General features: G+C 37.7%; 1 protein-coding gene across 6 annotated transcripts in view; it reads left to right on the top strand.

Annotated features, from left to right (window-relative positions):
* ARMC8 (armadillo repeat containing 8) overlaps positions 1-19,146 on the top strand; it is a 62,924-nt gene extending 43,778 nt beyond the window's left edge. For 4 of the 6 annotated variants that reach the window (XM_027464019.3, XM_027464017.3, XM_072042577.1 and 1 more), the window contains 12 exons: positions 1,564-1,764; positions 4,246-4,341; positions 6,112-6,194; positions 6,526-6,607; positions 7,269-7,355; positions 9,461-9,553; positions 10,060-10,209; positions 12,069-12,164; positions 13,835-13,930; positions 14,337-14,409; positions 15,691-15,784; positions 16,566-16,751. In XM_027464019.3, the coding sequence (XP_027319820.1) occupies positions 1,564-1,764; positions 4,246-4,341; positions 6,112-6,194; positions 6,526-6,607; positions 7,269-7,355; positions 9,461-9,553; positions 10,060-10,209; positions 12,069-12,164; positions 13,835-13,930; positions 14,337-14,409; positions 15,691-15,784; positions 16,566-16,599 (1,185 nt within the window). In that variant the 3' untranslated portion in view covers positions 16,600-16,751. Of the gene's footprint in view, positions 1-1,563; positions 1,765-4,245; positions 4,342-6,111; positions 6,195-6,525; positions 6,608-7,268; positions 7,356-9,460; positions 9,554-10,059; positions 10,210-12,068; positions 12,165-13,834; positions 13,931-14,336; positions 14,410-15,690; positions 15,785-16,565 lie in introns of all 6 variants that reach the window. The other 2 variants (XM_027464018.3, XM_027464021.3) reach the window with 2 other exon arrangements.
* Positions 19,147-19,397: the final 251 nt, after the last annotated feature.

Here is a 19,397-nt window from a genome sequence, read left to right as displayed (position 1 = left end):
TGGTCTTCCAGTAGCTTATTTCAGAAGACTATAGTCAGAATGCTTTCACAGTGTATAAATGAAGTCTTTAAAAAGCAGATAATTTCTCAGGATTCACAATGTTTTTGTAGGTTTGTCTGAACGTTAGTGCTCCCTACTTCGGCTAGGGGAATTTGTTGTTTTTTTATTAAAAAATAAAAACAAAAAAATAAACATAAACAAAAAACCAATGTGGTGCTGAAATGGGGATTTGATCTTTATGCTGCATGTGGCTTTACTAGGAAATTCAGTAAAGGAATCTTCATTAAACACCATCGAAATGTCATTTCTTAAGTCACACTTCTGTAGGTAGTCAGGAAAAAAAAAAAGCTGTTGCTGAGCAAGACTATCAGCACGGGATTAGAAAATAGTAACACTACCACTTCTTGTTTCTCCGTGTTATATCAAAGTATTACTGTAATACTGTAATAAGAAAGTATGTTTGCTTTCTTTTATAATTGTCTACCAGACTGCTACTTTCAAGTTCTCAGTATGTTTCAGCACCCTTTTTTCCAGAGAATAACACATAATTCAGATTTAAGAAAATGCAGTTTAAATGCCTAAAAGGTCTTATTCCCTCCACCCCCATAAGCTTCGCTGTTCTGAGACTGAGAAGACCCATGTTCTTGTAGCGAATCTAGCAAGTGAAGGAAGAGTCTGACCGGCCACGCAGTTGTTATCGGTGTTTGGTGGTGTGAGAACTGATACCCAGTAACTTCTTACAGTTCTGTGTCTTTGCTGTGAAGGCTAATCTGTGGTTTTAGATCGCCCCATGGGAACAGACAACTGAGAAGGGTAGGCATGACCATAGCGTGTGCTGCAAGGCCCTGGCACTGCAGGTAGCTCTGCTTAAAGCAGTGACTATTTCTCACCATCTGAGGCTACTGGTTACCAGCTTCTGACTGTGATCTTGTGCAAACCCTGGCTTCTGCTAAGTTACATGTTAGACCAGAGAACTGTCAGCAGTGTGCCAAGAGCTTTCCCTAAGTCCGATGTCTTGGTAACGCTGGGGAAAGGGTAGGTTCTATGTCAGATACTGCAGTAAGAAAATATATTTCAGTGTTCATAGCAGTAGAGTCTGGTACATCTACAGCTTTTGTTGGTGGCATTTTGGTATCTATCATTCCAGGTAATGACAGATGAAAATCCATATGTTGGAGTCAAAGGCCTGTCCCTCCAGTCTTTTGAAGCAAGAAAATCCAAAATGTTATTCATTCTGATGTAGCTAATGTTGATAGTGACATCTGTTTTAAACATGACTAAATACCACTTTTCAACATGACATTTATGCAGACTATTTTGACTGCATGAGAACTTAGCTGAAAGTAGCTTGCTGTATACTTAGTAATGCCTGAGCAATTTCTGTCTGTAGTCTTTAAAACCATTAAAATTATTTTTATTTGAAGGTACCAGTCTAAAGAACCTTAATGACAATTGCTCTGGGATAGCTATTTGAGTTTGTGAGCTGCTTTATGAACATAGCTGTTCCAAAAAATGTTGGTGGTTCTTTTTTTTGTTTGTTTTGTTTTGTTTTAAACTTTTCAGACTCTGCCATGTTTGGTTCGAATGTGTAGCAAGGAGAGACTGCTGGAGGAGCGAGTAGAAGGTGCAGAAACTCTGGCTTATTTGATTGAAACAGATGTGGAGCTACAGAGAATTGCCAGCATTACTGACCACCTCATTGTCATGCTTGCTGATTACTTCAAGTATCCCAGTTCAGTGAGTGCAATCACTGATATCAAACGGGTATGTTTCCCTTCTGAGTCTTCGAAAGTGGGCAAAACCAGTAATAAGTGGGCTTGGAATGTTTCTTTATTCTTCTTAAGCCTTGTGTCTGAGGTCTTCAATGGAAAGCTGGCCAGAGGTCCAGCCATGATCCTGACGCATGTAGTTCCCAAATCTTTGCTCATTCGCTGCTTTTCCTGGAGCCTGAAATATCCAAGCCAAGAACTTTGTGTATATTTAGACTCTGCCTCCTGTAAGAAGGATGGTGCTGTTCCTTGTGGAACACAGAGAAATGGACTCTAGGTATTTTAAGACAACCTCAGCATACGAGTTTCATGATGTTTTCCCAAGATGGGAATGGCTGGGGCGTCTGTGATGTTCTTTGCAGAGTTTAACAGGCTTGCCTTCAAGAACCAGAGCATTTCAGCTTCATAAGGGATAGTTCATGTGATACAACTGATTTCAATTCATAGGTCAGCTTTGTGAAAAATGTCAAGTTCAGAGATGGTTCTGCGCTATTAAGCAGAAAAATGTTTAGATGTCATAGCACTTCACGTTATGAGCAGATATTATCTGCATTTGCAAGAGGTTGGATAAACAGATACCAAAAATATACCTTGGAGACTTATTTTCTTAGGTATTTTAGACACACTCATCTGATTTTTTTTTTCCAGCTTTGCATAAACTTTCCAAAGCGCTAGTAGATCAGTCAACCTCAGAAGCAAGATTGTTCTTGATATTCTTTGTAGGGAAATATAGATTATGTGTTCCCTTCTCTCACAGAGTGTGATTTTTAGAAAGTACCCCAAAACTGGATTACAGAGCATTTGTTTTTCTCTGAAGCTATCCCAAGAGGTAGATACACTTTTCAGGTTTTTGTAGGATGAAATTGATACTGCATATACAGCTGCCTTGAAGCTTGTGTAAAAATGCAAATTAAAACAAACAAACAACAGAAAAACACGACCTAACTGTAAGTAGCAGTATGAATTTAAATAAGCAAAAGGAAGTTTAGCAGTTGACTGGAGAGTAATAAACGTTGGCTATAGCATCAAAACATGATCAAGGTTCCAATGTAAGTGGGGCAATTATAAATACGACGTTGCTCTGAGTGTTCAGAAAGACCCTAAAAATAGTCAGCTGGGCAGCCAGGGTGCTAACTGTGTGGGTTTTATTTCTTTATATTAAAAAAAAAAAAAAGCTTTGAGTTACACGCTATAAAGGAAAAACTAGATGAGTGAGGACTCTGCAGAACAGAATACTTACCATTGTTAAAACAGACATAATACATTCTGCTCTAATGTACCTGCGCCAGAGGGAATTAATCATACAGCTTAATTTTAAGGTGCTTTAAAAATTATTTTTTAATTTTAATGCTTTGCAGCTTAATCCTAGCTTTTTTTTTTCTGGCATTTTTTTTTATAGACTTTAAGTTTTGCATTGTTATGTGGAACCCTTTGGTGTATAGACTGTTGAGGGCTGTCTGGATCAGAGTAACTCTGGTTGGAAGGGACGTTAAGAGGTCTTAGTCTTAATTTTCTGTTCAAAGCAGGGTCAGTGCTGAGTTCAGATGAGGTTGCTTGCTGCTTTATCCAGTTGGCTCTTAAAAATTGTTATCAATGAAGTTCGAGCAATCTTTCTGTGCAATCTGTTCCAAAGTTCACCTCATAGTGATTTTTTTTTTTCTTGCATTCAGTAGGAACGTCATCTGTTTCAGGCTGAGTATTGTCTCTCCTTCTTTTGCTGCACACCTCCATTAAGAGTCTGTCTTTGTGTTCTTTGTAATCTCCTTTTAGGTGTTGGAAGGCTGTTCTTAGGTCTCTCTCTGCTCAGCCTTCTCTTCTCCTGGCTGAGCAAGCCAGTGTTTACTCCATGTGCTCATCCAGGTCTGCCCTCCTGAAGTCAAGGCTTTGTACTGTTTTCCTTGCCCTCCCCACACCTTGCAGGAACTTGAACACCACCACTGTTATCCCTATAACTAATGCTTCCATTTGATTTTCATATCCCCAAACAATTTTTCCTGATTTGTGAGCAGTGTATCCAGTGGTGTATCACTGTAACCTGCCCATCTAGCACCTGTGTTAAGAAGTTACCTTTCAAAAACTTCCTAGACAGTTTGCACCCCTTTGTGTTGCCTTTATATAAAAAGTTGAAAGTCAACATTCCCCTTAAGCTGTAGGTCCTATAATTTAGAGATGGACTTCAGATAGAGCAGTAACGTAGAAGTGTTTTGGCCTCAAATTGTTGTGAGCAGATATTGTTTGTTTAAGTTGACTTACCTGTAACTCCGCAGAGAAATTAACTGCTCTGTTCACTACAGTTACTGCATTCAGTTGTTAAGCGTGGACATCAGCTAATGAGATGTCAGTTCCTTTGTGTTTCTGGCTGCTCTTGGTGTGGTAGACAAAACCCCAGACCAAGATACTAGTTTACAACAAATGAGGAAATACCACCTGTAATTTTTTAGCGTCTAACTTTGACATCTGTGTTTTGTTTAAATAGCTTGACCATGATTTGAAGCACGCCCATGAACTGCGCCAGGCTGCTTTCAAGCTGTATGCGTCCCTTGGAGCAAATGATGAAGATATTCGAAAAAAGGTGAGTTCAAGAAAATGTTAGCATCCAGACAAAGACAGCTGAAGGAGCATGCAAGAATGTATGTTTTGCCTCTTCTGCCCTTTTTTCTTCATTGTAGAATCATAGAATTGTTAGGGTTGGAAAAGACCTTAAAGATCATCTTGTCCAACCATCCTCCTGGCACCAATATTAGCCACTAAACCAGATCCCTAAGTACCACATCCAATCTTTCATTAAACACCCCCAGGGACAGTGACTCCACTGCCTCCTGGGGCAACCCGTTATAATGCCTGATTGCTCTTTCTGAAAAGAAATTTCTCTTAATGTCCAACTTGAACCTCCTCTGGTGCAACTTGAGGTGATTCCCTCTAGTCCTATTGCTAATTATCTGCAAGAAGAGGGCAAGTATACGTTGAAATGCCAAGGATTGCATTCAGTTATGTTAATACAAACTTTTACATTGCACTTTCCCGGCATGGGGTTTAAAGAGAATTAATATCTTTCAGTAACAAAATAGAGTGAAATTTATTTATACAATCTTTTCACTGTGGGGAACTAGACTTTGAAAATAAACTCTTCAAGATGTTGTGGTCCTTGCTAGTCAGGATAGAATAGGGACCTACAAATTTCATCAATCATAGCATAAACTATGCAGGGATATAGTTATGGCATATGAATATTTTAACATTTCTAAAACGTATGTTTTGAGGGGAAAAAAATACATCTCCATTATGGATCGTATTATAATACAAAGATTTTCTCTGAAAAACAAACATAAATTCTGGGAAGTGTAATCATATTGTGAAACAAAATCACAGTTTTTTCCATGATTCTGAAGTGACCAAGGCCTTTGTGCTGCTGAAATAAAGCAGTTGGTGTGAAGGAGACCAAACTCTACTCAAACAACACGGGCAAGAATGGAATATAGGAGCACTCATTTAGTTAAGAATAAACATGTGGAAAGTGGAGGGAAATTAAACAATGAATGATGAGAAATAGCATTTTTTTATTTTTTTTTGGAAATAATGTGTTGTTACAATGTCAACCAAAAATGGCAGGTACAAGAGGCAGAAGAATTTTCGCAGCCTTTGCTGGCTAAAGGGGAAAAACAGAAGGAAGAAGCACATGGAGAGGTAGAAGGTGGAAAAAAGTTACTTAAAAGATAAGCCAGGAGATCTATCAGTGGGGAACGATTCAGGATCTCCAGAACTCAAACCCAGAAATTTATTTTGTTGCAGGATTAACTTCTTTAGTTAATAGCAAGGATCTCATCTTTTAAGTATCGAAGCATTGTTTTTTTACAGATGATGGGTATGTGTAAGACACAGCCGATTTATTGTGGAAGAACCATCTTTCACCCTGGTGTACTAACTTCATTTTATCCTAGTCTTCAATGCTTGTGCTGGCCCTGTCTAAATATGGAGGATGTATGATTATATCTCTTACAGACCATTCCAAAACATGTCTCTCATCTGTTGTTTGTATATATTATTCACACATGCTGTATTCTATTTTAATATGACATGAAAAGTAATGCATATATATAGCCCTCTTTTTTTTTGAGAATTATTAAAGTAATTTTGAAAGCAATAGTGGAACAAGTAGTATAGACGTCTACTAAATTGTATGCAGATGCACACTTTGTTCCACTTAATCCAGGCCTGTAAACTGGCTTAATGTTTTAAGCTATGGTTTTTGTATGTAATATTTTAAATATTGCAAACAAAAAACATCAACCCATAAATGTTCGTACTGTTTTATTCATATAACATTACTTTCTTTTTGCTCCAGATCATAGAGACTGAAAATATGATGGACCGTATAGTGAATGGCTTATCTGAATCTAGTATCAAGGTGCGATTAGCTGCAGTCAGGTAGGATGCTTTTCTGATTCACACAAACAATTTTGTCACGTCAAAGTATGATGCTGCATTTGCTAGAACTTCTGCTAATTTTTCAAAAGCTCAAGTGTTAGTTTGAAATCTTTTCTATTGTTGGAAAACTTATTAGGGGAAAAATATTCTGGACTAGTATGATATTTTCTTTTTGCTGTCTGCAGGCTAGTAATCCCCAAATTCTGTCTGTATCCTAATGTGCAGAAGCAATATATTTAGCAGTGTATTTGTATGTGTAGAAGCATCTGTATAACTCTGTGTGTGTGTCCATATACGTTTTTCACAACAGAGGTTTCTTTTTCTGTTACAGATGTTTGCACAGTTTGTCCCGTTCTGTACAGCAGCTCAGGACAAGTTTTCAGGATCATGCTGTATGGAAACCTTTAATGAAGGTAAGCGAAGTCAAGTTGCAACCACTCAAGTGTTCTGTTCAGTTGAAGTGGTAACATGGAGGATATGGTGTCTGTTCAATTTGAATGTCTTTCTGTAGAATCGTAATAAAAATTAACTAGAAGGCAAATTCCATGACCTTCGAAGAGGTCATAAATCAACAAAAAGCCAAGCAGTAGCGAAGAGTGCTGTAGTCCATGCTTGGCTCTCTTTTTTCATTTTTTTAAGTCAGTAAAGCTAAATTATTGTTAGTGTTTGGTCACATAGGGTACTAGATCTATATCTACTTTGGTTTCAGGCTCAGACTTGGTCTATAAGTGCTACAAGAGAATTTAGATCTACTTTTTTCCCTGAAGTTCTCTACCTTCTAGATCTTATTGCAGATACTAAAACTGAATCCAAAGAGCTCAGCAAGGCTTTTTAAAAATAATTTATTTTATAGAATGCAGTTATCTGTAAGATTGAAACGGATCAAAGTGCTTAAAGTATATACCATCGTGTTAACTTGAATGAGCACTGTGTGGATCTACACTAGCATGAAAGCATCTCCTAATGTGTAGCACATCAAAGTGCAGCATAATTACAGGTATTCCGTTTCAAAATGATGCCTTCCTTATCCTATTAGATAACAGAGATGCTCCACTCTCCCCTTTGTGACTACAGGTTTTACAGAATGCTCCAAATGAAATGCTGGTAGTAGCATCTTCCACGCTATGCAATCTTCTTCTGGAATTCTCTCCAAGCAAAGAGGTAAGTATTTGTCTGTTACCTCTTACTATTTCTGGATAAAAGCTATGTTATACAGTGGTTCGATAAGTATAAGGACACCTTTATTGCTAGCAAAGGCTCGTAAAGCATTATAGAGTTGTAATAATAGGCATACTGTAATCAGATAGCTCGTTAAAAATGCATCAGAATAGTTAAATGTAGTCTCTAAAGGAAAAATATAGACACAATTTTTGACTTATAGTTGTAAAATGTGATTATCTTAAAAAAATAAACAATACAAAACTCATGAGCAACAAGAAAACAAACTGTAATTGGTGATATGATCCGCTGTCTTACAGAATTTCTACTGCAATCTTGAAAATGCTGGCATAACTCAGTCTTGTGGTTTTTATTATTGCTGTTGACTGAAATATACAGGGTATCTGTTCTTGAGTTTAGCAACTCATCTGTTTTTCATACAGATCACACATACATATCAATATTTAATAAAATGAGATGCTTTCCCAAGTCCGAAAAAGTTCTTACAGATAGTGTTTGCAAGATTATGGTGTATTTGGGTTCCTGTTGGGCAGTTTGGATTACCTTGTTTTGATCAATTGATCTTGGTGGTTTTAGTCGTCTTTGAGAAGACAGAAAATGAACTAAAAAAACACCAACCACAGCTCACTGGCGTGTGGGCTTTCTTGTTCGTACCACCAGTCACAGTCAGCTTAGTTTTTCTACTTCAAATTGCAGTAGAATACTGAATTTTCTATCAGGGCACATGGTTCACGTAAAATTATCATTGCTAAAACAAAATACTGCTTGTGCAAAATAAAGGAATTTTTAGAAATGTTAGATTTGAAAGCATCTGCAAAGCAACTAATTTTTATTTGATATATAGATTTTTTTTTCCCATGATATTTTCAAAATTGTGTGTAAATTAGTAGTCGCTTAAACAAAATTGAAGTGGATCTTTATTCTAACCTGCTAACCTGCAAAAAAAAAGCTTAGTCAAAAAACAATTTTGGAGTGTCTCCTATCTGCTGCCCCTGTGGAGAATTCCCTAGGAGCCAGCCAACTACTGCGTCCATAGAGAAATCGCGGTTCCCGGGCAGCTCATTGCAGTGCACAAGCACCTGGGACCAGATGAACTTTGGCACATGTTGCTGGCTGGTTGTTACAGGCTGGCTGCTATTCAGAGAGACAATCCTCTTCCTATAAAGCACAGCCTTTTATATATACTTCTGATCAACTAAGGTCTTAAGCAGGGGGAAAATTAAACAAATTTCTCAAAAGCTCACATGATGTTTAATTATTCATTGCTTTTGAAACAGTAACTTGTGAAGCTTAGCACCTTATATGTTAAAGCCTCATCTATCATTGGATGCATCCTAAAAGGCATGATCCTAAAAAGCAAAAGCACATGAGCTCTTCAGGGCTTAGATAAAACAAGTAATCTTCAAATTCAGTTCAGCTTGAAAATAGTTCCAAATTTAACTATCATTGTGTTAATCAGTTTGAAAGAGAAGCTGTGTGTCTGTTTTTCTTGTTGCTTAAAGACGTGATACTATGAGGCTTTGAATTTTAATCTGATTGTTAAGAGCAGTCTAGTTTTCTTGTGCTATAGTTTTTCTGTTGGATTTTAATTTGGTCTGATTACCAAACATGAAGTTTAAAAGTAAAGAAAGATACCAATAGCTTTCATTGTCCATAAACACTTTTAAACAGTTACATACATCCTACCTGATACTCAGAAAATGTAATTGCTTGAGGAAGGCAGTGTTTTTAGAGAGCAGCCCAAAACTGAAAGCTGTTGGGGAAAAAACATATTTGCTTACATGACTGTGGCAGATACATAGATGGTATCACAGCAGTATGAGTACACATTACAAGTGTACATGCATACAGATGCACATGAGAATAAGGCCATGTTGACACGAATTTTTCATAGAAACCTACTTTTTAACGCATATGAATTTAGGGCATGGCTTGGCCAGTTCATCAGAGTGGACTGAACATTTTGTAAACTGAAGAATAATAAATAAAATACAAAAAAATCTTGCTTATATATATTTAGTTTTATATGTATGTATAATTATTCTAAGTAGTGTTTTAAAATTTTTCTTCCCACCTGTTCATTTTAGCCTATTTTAGAATCAGGAGCCATAGAACTTCTATGTAGTTTAACACAGAGCGAAAATCTTGCCTTGCGAGTGAATGGCATTTGGGCTTTAATGGTAAGTAAAACACTGTTGAAATACTTCTTGGAATTGCACTTCTTAAAAAGGTTGTTAATGTGACCTAAAGAACTTCTGAGTTGTTACTAAAAATAAGTGAAATCTGGCTTGTCTTTCCACCTAACGAAAGAACAAAAACAGTATCAGTCTGGAGTACTTCATCAGTTAGTGATAAAATAAAACCCTTCAATTCTCATACCACTTTGGTTGCTGTGATCAGTCAGGAAAACAATCAAGCAGTGTCAGTAGTGTGCCAAAGACAAACAATAGACCTGCTAATAACCAGGTCAACACAGTCAGTTGTAAAAGTGCGTGGAAATTTAATTCACTGCATAACTATAAAGTCACTCATATGAGGACATTATAGTTCTTCATAAATTCAAACATTTTCAGGATTAGTTTAAAAAGGATATGCTTGCAGTTAATGATCCACTATGAGTGAAAAACCCAAGCTTAAAGTTAAAAAAAAAAAAAAAAAAAAAAAGCAAAATTTCTGTCTCTTTCAGAATATGGCGTTTCAAGCAGAACAGAAGATCAAATCAGACATCTTACGAGGTCTGAGTACAGAGCAGTTATTCCAGTTACTTTCTGATTCTGATGTAAATGTTCTGATGAAAACTTTGGGACTGCTCAGGAATCTTCTTTCTACTCGCCCAGTAAGTAGAGCTGGAAACAGACTTTCTGACTGTACAAATGATACAAATTAACTCTTATTCTTGCTGGTGAAACAAAGATTTTGGCTGAGAATACAAATTATATTTCTGTTTGATTGCTCTTTGATACATTGCTAAAACAGGCCTCTGCTTTGCATTTATCCAAGCATCTCTAAACAAATGTACAAACCAGTGTCAGAAAAAGTTTGAAAGAATTCTACATATTCACTGGAACTTGGTAGTTATCAATTACAGAGCTAGACAGTTACATTTAATGATCGATTCTGTTGCATGTAGCTTTCAGCAAAAACATTTTGTTGTAAGTCTAAATGCCTTTCTGTGCAACTCACCCAGAACAACAAGAGGGTTGTACTTGTCATTCGAAGTGTGGAGAGGTACTTATATTAAGAAGATCTGTGTTTCTTCTTTCTTGGCACTGAAATATGGCTGTTCTTACCCAACTTCATGGAGAGTATTGGCTTTTTGAATTTGACTGCGGGATTGTGCACTTAAAAAAATACATACATTCATTTTACACACTGAAATAAAATGGTTTGAAAATGTAAGCCCATGAATTGTTTTTGATGGTAAGAGATATTTGTGGAGGAAAAGGGATAATCCCCTGTAAAGAAAAAAGGGAAAATATGCAGCAAACGTTTGGCAAGGCAAAGTTTTTGTGTGTATGTGGGGGGGGAAACCATGAAGCCTCCGCTGTGCGTTTATTCATATACTGTTTTTACCACAAAAAGGTCACTGCAAAAAATCTTCTGATGTTTGTATTCAGTGAGTCTCAGTAAACTTCATAGAAAATTTGCTCTGTCTTAATGTGAAAATTTTAATGTGAAATGAACAACCAGTCATTCATTAAATTGACCCTGAGCTCTGACAACAGTTTCAGCTGAGGAACACCCTAAGTGACTGTCTTAGCTTCACCTGCTGTCTGTAGCATACTTTGGAGCCAGAATCAACCATTATCATTCTGTAACCAAAACTTCATCCAGAATAATTTACATGGCAGCTTTTGAATCAAGTTTCATTACTAGCAATTTTAAGAAGTCCTACAAGAATCCCTATCTTTAAGACATTCCATCTTAAAAAAATGTAGTGTATATTATGTGTTGGTAATCTCTGGTGGCTGTTTGCTGTTGCTCCTGAGTTTTGTTGTGAGTTCATCATAGTTTAGTTGCACATTTTTCTGTTATTCCTCATGACTTGTTATATTCTAGTATAGGTGTTTATAGTTCCTAAGAAAATGACCCTTTATCTGTAAGTCTGTAACCTGGAAACAGTTTTCCTAGACTACAAGTAATTTATGTGCCTTATCTTTCTGAATCCTTTAAGATTTTTTTTTAATGTGGATATCAAACCTGTAACTATACAGTGTTTCAGTAAGTGTAGCACAAGTTCCAAAGGATTTAAAACAAACAAACCCAACAAAAAAAACAAACAAAAAACAAAACAAACAAACAAAAACCTTTCTTACCTTCTTTGAGATCCTCCTGTTTTAAGAGGGGCAGAGAAGGTGGTTCCTTCCAACTGCAACATCATACCGAGAGCTTGTGTCCCCCACAGGATTTAGTCTTCAGACTGTGGCCTCTATACAAGTGGGAAAACAGTGTTTTTCCTACAGGTTTCAGTGAAATCAGAACCAAGGCTTGTATCTTGCCTTCTGAAACAAAGCAAGGCTTCAAATGAAGAGACACATTACAAAGTTTTCCTGTTGTGATAGACTTTTGGGTTTGGGAGACCCCACTACGAGCTAGGATTTTTGTGCAGTTTTGCTACTCTTTAAGTAATTCAAGTAGGAATGCTACTTCTTTGTCTGGAAAGTTACGCTGACTGTTTTATCATTGCTTTGGCAGCACATAGACCATATAATGAGCACTCATGGGAAGCAGATCATGCAAGCAGTCACCCTTATTCTGGAAGGGGAGCACAATATAGAAGTCAAAGAGCAGGTATCTTTTTTTTGTTTCATGTTGTCATGGCAGAATACAATTTAAGAAACACCTAGAAATGCTTACTGCTCCCAACATGGCATTTTTGTTTGGGATTATGATGTGCTATGAGCATTTTACTGAGATCTGTCAGTTTAAGAAGTTTAGTACCTACAAGAACATTCCTCTTCAGAGCATGTTACAAACATGTTTGAGTTCCAGAATGTTTTTTTAAATTTGACAAACAGGGGAACACTATACGTGAAAGCATAAGAATTAAATCTAAGGTAGTAGCATGGCAGCTAGGCGGTGGGAGGAAGAAAGGAAGAGAGTAAATCCTTTATTTCACGCTGAGGAAGGTTTCCTGGTTATTTGCTTCTACAGCAGCTGTTGGAACAGTCAATAATAAAGAATAGTGTCATTACTTGCCTTGCTGGCGGCAGTGCGTGTTCTGCTGGGAGATGTGGTATCCCAGCTGTGCTGGATGCCTGGGGGAGCCAGCAGTGATTGAAGGAGAGGAGGCGGCAGCAAGGAAAAAGAGTGCGTTGCTGTAGCCCAGGAAAAGGTGGGGAGGGACACACTCTCAATGTGCAAGAGGAAAAGGAGATTGTCAATAGGGTAAAGCATCCCTGTTTTTATTATGGCAGTGTAAGGGGGCCAGCTTAAAGGGATACTTGCTGTGGGGATGCTACACCAAAAGTAAGAAGATAGATGGACAGAATTATGCTGATTAACAGTTATGAAAGACAAGAAGGAAACGGGGCTCTCTGCAAAAGTCTTCTTATACAGGGCATGTGGTGATGAATAATGGTGGCAGTGAGAAGCTATGGGAGATTCCAAAGGGTTGCTTTGTCTTAGGATGGGTATTGGTAGCAAATAGCTGTAAAAATGTAGCTAAATCCAGACGGTCTAAATCTCTGCTCAGTAAGGAATGGGCTGAAGGTAGAGGTCTTTGGCCTGATCATTCTGCAGTGCTCTCCCGTAGTCATCCCTGCATGTCCAGAAAACACGGCTGAGTTCTTCCACAGCTCTTTGGGGAAGAATTTGCAGAGCATCTCCCTGTGCCTCCTGAGAACCAGGAAAGCTGCCTCTGCAAGTCTTAATGTGATATGCATGTAGTGCCAACGTGGGCTTAGTTGCTTCAAGGTTATTTTGTAGGATTGCTTCTATGATTTGCAAGAAATAATCAGATGCGTTAGTAGTTTACTTGTGTTACCTCTGCAGGTAAGATGTGTGGCTAGACTTGGAGGAGGTGGCATTATTACTCTGCAGGATCAGCAGATAGACCTCTGTTTTTCCCTTTCCTGACCTGAAGAATTGGATGGATGTTTTTTTTTTTTTTCCTAGTTCTGATACAGAGTAGAGTACTTTACTTTCCAATGTATCTTATCTTTTCTATGCACTGCATATTTCCTTGACAGACTTAAAATTTTACTAATTTAAATGAATTAACGAATGAGGCTTTTTATTTTCAAATGGCAATGACTTGATTTTTGCCAGGGCTGTTCAGCCACAGCTGTTAATTCTTTGGCATTGGCCCCAAATGTAAGCAAGCTGGAAACTTCAGATTAAAGATATTAAAACTAATTAAATGAATTGTTTGTTACAAGTTCAAAGCTGTCAGGAAAACTGTATAAATCATGAAATGTGATCTGCAGGCAAATAACTTACCAGTTCTTTTTTTCTTTCAGACATTATGTATACTTGCCAATATAGCAGATGGAACAACAGCAAAAGAACTGATTATGACCAATGACGACATCCTGCAGAAAATCAAATACTACATGGTATGGGGGAATTTCTCTTAAGGATTTTAAGTTGGTCTTTTGCCAGAAGGAAAGATGGCACTTTACCATGTATTCATGTAAATCCTTATCCAGTATCATGCACTTAACTTTTATGTACCCAGTTGTGTTTTAGAAACCATGGCGTTCAGCTCTATATGGCAGAGTGATACTGAAAGTCTGATTAAAAGGAAAATCCAGTAGTTATTTCTCATAAGAATGTTCTGGTGACTTAAGCAATACCTTCAGACCTCTTAATAAGTATTAAGAAGGAATTGGCTACTGAAGTGCTGAAGGAAGTTATAGATAAAAATTTGTCCCAACTTCGCTACCTAATTTATTACAAGATAAATGTCAAAATGTAAATGTGAGAAATACTAAATTTGAGTACTATGTTTTCTATATTTAGAGTCATTCAAATGCTAAACTTCAGCTTGCTGCCATGTTCTGTATATCTAATCTCATATGGAATGAAGAAGAAGGTAAGAAAGCCTCATTATTAATACATAGACAAGTTACTACCCTCATCAAAAGGCTAATGTAACACACTACTCAGTAATTGAGTGCACAGCACAAAGGGATCCAAAGCATAAAGGGAGATGTCATTATAGGTATATTATGGAAGAAGTGAGGTCAGGAGGACATTGAGGAAAATCACAGAATCACAGATTCTGTGTAATTCTGTGTAAATTGTAGACTGTGTAAAATGTGGAATTGTTCTAGGGCAGGAAGGGGAGACACAGGAAGAGTGTCAGTAAAGAGGAGCTAATGAGAGTCAGCAGTGGGAGGCTTCCATCTCCAGCATTCCGTAAAACCTGAATTGGAGTGAAAGAGAAGCCTAGTGAGAGAGCTTCCAAGCTCTCTGTGGAAAATTGTCAGAGGGAACAGGTTCACTGGAGAGGACAAATGGCAACTGATTAGAAAAGGGACTATTTGGAAAGGAATTTCCCCCGGCATGGATGACTTAATGGGTTGGGCAGTGAGAGTCTGAAACCAGTAAAAAGACTTGTGGGTGAAACTGGAAGGAATGGAGAAGGTGTTCAGTAAGAAGAGTCGTGGTCTGGAACAATGGAAAGTAACCAGGAGGTAGATGAAGGATGCTTCTGCACAAAAAAATGTGATTTTTGTTGTGAGGAGTGGAGAGGGCAAATGGAGGCCTTCGTGTGGAACTGGAGGGAATGGCAAGGGAAAGGTGGGTCGGAGTTTGTGTGCTTTGAGGAATGGTGGAGCTAGGAGGAGGACCTTGTTAGATGTATGATTTACAGATCTTCAAATTGACCATGCTGCTCTTCAACAAAGAAATTGGTGTCTCTAGGGTATCTTTTTCCTACTCGTATTCCACATTTCTCAGGTGACAGAACTTTAGTCAGCATGTGACACTTAGTTATGCTCCTGGTGGTTCTCTGCTCACAGGCATTCCACAGTTCCTCAGACTCAGAAACATATCTCCAGTTCTCTGCATGCAAATCTGAGAGACGAGAGTAAAGAAGCTTGACTTCAATTGCTTGCTTTAGGATCAAATGTGTTCAGGTTTTTGCCTTCAAAAATTTCTATTCTTTGCACTCGAGCACGCTAAAATACAGAAAAGAAACTAGAGCTCCCTTTTGAAGTAGCCACAGCTGGGGGAGTTTTTCATTCCTGTGTTTTAGCCAAACTGTGTTCCATAGCCCCTCCTTAGGCTGTTTTCTGATGCCACTCCTTTCTTCTGTTCTGCATACATTATTTTCGGTGGTATTCCCAACCGATGTGATTTATTGTTGTAGGTTCACAAGAGCGCCAAGACAAACTACGAGACATAGGAATAGTAGATATTCTACATAAATTGAGTCAGTCATCAGATCCAAATCTGTGTGACAAGTAAGTATAAAAAAAATAATAATCCAGAAACAAGATTAAACAGAAATCTTTGCTTTTAATAACATTATTTTCTTCTGGGTTGCTGAGTTGGATTGGATCTTGGTAAGGCCAGTCAAAGGCATGACAGCATGGTTGGGAGGTGTTGGGCAAAAGGAACAGCAAAACACTTCAGGGTGTAGTAAACACTGAATTAGATGAAATATTGATAAAACTGCAACCATAGATTTTTAGGAGGTATTCTTAACAAAATGTTGTGAAATGTTAGGTCACGTCAATTGCAGTCCTATGCTGACTGCTGCTTTTCTACCTCTCGCCTCTGTTGTATGTATTTAGCAGGGACAGTCTGACTAACTTGCCTCTAGTATGTTCTGAGTTACTGATTGTAGCATTGGATTTCTCAGCTAAAGGACCTGCTTTTCATGGTGCATCTGTATTACAGAAGAATTGCTTTTTACCAACTGAAAGGAGATTTAAAAAAAAAAAAAAAAAAGTCTGTTGATAACAAGGTTCAATATGCTTCTTAATTCCCACGATACTGGCCAGTTGCTAAGATTATGCTGAACATCTTATATACTTGATGAGATCATCTTATTCTTAGGTGTAGAGTGGATTATTGGTTACAGCCCACACTGAACATTTCTGCACCAGAAACTAGATTCTTCCAAACTGAAGGAACCAGCTGCTTGGCTTCCTTTCACCTCATTAGTTCACAGTTTTGGACAGAAAGTTGTTGATGATAAAGCTGAACCCCAACACTTAACAGGTTGTTCTTCTCTTGCAGGGCGAAGACAGCACTCCAGCAGTATCTTGCATGATCAAAGACTAATTGAATCTATGGACACCCCTCATGTCTACTTAAGGAATAGCAGGAGATATTCCTGACTCCTTATATTTGCACAAGTCACCTTGGGCTGCATTTTTCTCAGGTGCAGGGAGCTGCTTTGCAGAAACAGTTTAAATGATCAGGTCTCCAGTGCACTTGAGAATTTTTTTTGAGGTAGTTTCTTTACTCAGAGGACTCTTGGGGGGTTGTTTTGTTCTTCTGTTTTTTGTTTTTGTTTTTTTTTTCCTGAGCTACCTGGACTTTTGAATAGAACAATCAGTCGTCATTTTCCTTTTGGGCCTACAATTTTCTGCTTTTGCTGCAGCCTGCGTGTGTGTGGGTGTGTTTGAGTGTGTGCGTGTGCTTGGATGAATGTGTGTGGGTGTGATACCTCAATTTTGTTTTTCCTTTTTTGTGTGAAAATCTTTTTCTACAGGTTTTCAAGGGTTGACCATTGTTTGCTGTACGAATACTTCAGTGAATTATATACAGTTTGAATGAAATGTTATTTAAAAAAAAAAAACTGTTGTATCCCATAAAGTTTATTTTGAATTTTGAACAGATGAATGTTTTTAAGTAAAATATATGCATTTCTGAACTTCAGCTTAACTTAAATTATACTTCCTTTCTAAAGAGGAAAATAGAGGGAGACAGTAGACCCCAAATTATAAGCAGTACGTTCTGTACTGACAAGATCCAAGAGGTGGCATTTTGCTGTCATACAAGGTCACTTGGTACTAATGATATACTCAAATCAATGGAATGGGTCAGCTGGATTGTTTTAGGTTCCTGTACATTTTTTAGAAGGCTCATACTTTAGAGTTAGCATGACTGACTTTTCTGGAAAGGAACAGGTGGCTGCAATAACAGCATGCATAAGCTATTGCTTTAGAAGCCAAGGATTTGCTCGGATAATTGCTGAGGGGTTAGCTTATTTCACTGGTGATAAGTATTTGCTGATCACTAATATCAATAGAGTGAACAGCATCTTGCAAAAGCTACTCTTTCAAGAGGCCAGAAGAAGCTGGCAAGCAGTGATTAAGGGATTGCTTTTGTTTTGCATCCTTTACCTCCAGACATAGTTAAGTGGCTTACAAATTATTTCCATTAACAGGTGCATTAAGTTAGGGAAAGGAATGGAAAAAATACAATTTTTTTCTTTTTACTCAGTCACATTGCTATAAATTTTGTGTATATATGCAGATATACACACTTGCATGGATTTGGATACCTGGATTATAAGGGAGGGGATTTTACTACATTCAGAAGCTAGATTGTCCATAAGTTGCTGAAATTGTGCCTGTAAGTGTGGAGAAAAATTGTGAGTACAAATGAAGAAGACAGTGTAAGGTCAGGCTGGAACACAAGACCCACCCAGTGGTGGCAGGAGTCAAATATGCATAGGAACAAATGAGAGCAGCAAGGAGCTCTCCTTCATGCAGTTTCAGGGTTCTTGCTTTCTTCCCGTGTCTACTTCTGATTTCAGTTTAGACAATAGTTTTAATAGTCGTAATCTCCAAACACTATATTTACGTAGCACTAACGGGCACACTAAAGATTGCAGCCTATGTCTTAAACCAAAACTTTCTTGTGTTACGTTGAGCTTCAGGAAGGCTGCAGCAAGAAGAGAGGTCTGTAACTTTGCTAACCGATTCTGATAAGTATCTTAATCTTTAATCCTAATCAGAAGGTCAAATTGTGATAGCCTTACTTTTTTTCTAAGGTAACTACTTGTGTCAGAAAACATGACCACAGTTTGGCCTGGAATTTGAATGTGCTATGTATCAGATAACTTACCACATGATTGCAGAGGAGATATATACATTTCATGTAATTTCTTCCACTCTTGAAAGACAAATAAAAGTAAGCACCTGACACTTTTTCCCCAGGCATTGCAGTAAGCGACTGGCAGTTTTTTAATGTCCTTCTGCAATTTTTTGGTGATGGATTTTGGGGGCTGAACAAAAAGAAAAGTGAAAATATGTGAGAACTTGATAAATATCAGTACCTCAGAAGTGAAGACTTATTTATAAAAATCAATCATATTTTTTTGCTTGAACTCGAAGAAAATTCTGAGGCAGGTATTACTAATGTAAAACTTTAGTGTGCATCTGGCTTCTAAATTCACACTCCTGATATGTACATTTAGGAACTCAAGTTCTTACATATCTCTTTTCCCCCTCCTCCTCCATTCACGTTTCTAAAAACAAATCTAAGTTTGATGCTATAAAACTTCGGTGCCTAAAAGTGTTCAGAAAAAAAGGTGAGTAAAGTATCTATGTACATCTTTGAGGTTGTTTCCTAAAATTCTACCAGAAAAGATTAAAAAAAAAAAAAGTAAAAAAAAAATAAAAATGCTCAGACAATCTCGTTGCTGCATGAGAACAGTTGACATTTTCCACAGGTGTGAAGTTGATAGGACAAACTGTTGGATGAGAACATTTTTACATTCAGTTAAGCTTTGTGAATAATTTTTGATGTTGCTATAGGTATGTACAAAAAGAAGAAAATACTGTAAATAAAAAGAACTTTACCAGAACATCTAGGTTTTTCTGAACTTCATGGAAAAATCTGAGCTTTCTGTGCCATCTTCTCCACTGCCTCGTAGCTGCTGGCCTGAGACTTACAATGGGAGCAAACTTGTTGGCCAGATGTTTACCAGCTTTTTTTGGGTGGCGGCATCTTGTGAATTAGTTACAGAGTTGCTTGCATCACCAAAACAAGTAGAGCTTGTCGGAACAGGATACACATCCTCAGATTTCTGGTATCCTTCTGCCATCTCTCTTCTAG

Source organism: Anas platyrhynchos, chromosome 9, assembly GCF_047663525.1.
Source record: "Anas platyrhynchos isolate ZD024472 breed Pekin duck chromosome 9, IASCAAS_PekinDuck_T2T, whole genome shotgun sequence".
NCBI classification, from domain to species: Eukaryota; Metazoa; Chordata; class Aves; order Anseriformes; family Anatidae; genus Anas; species Anas platyrhynchos.
This window is presented reverse-complemented; position numbering and strand designations above follow the sequence as displayed.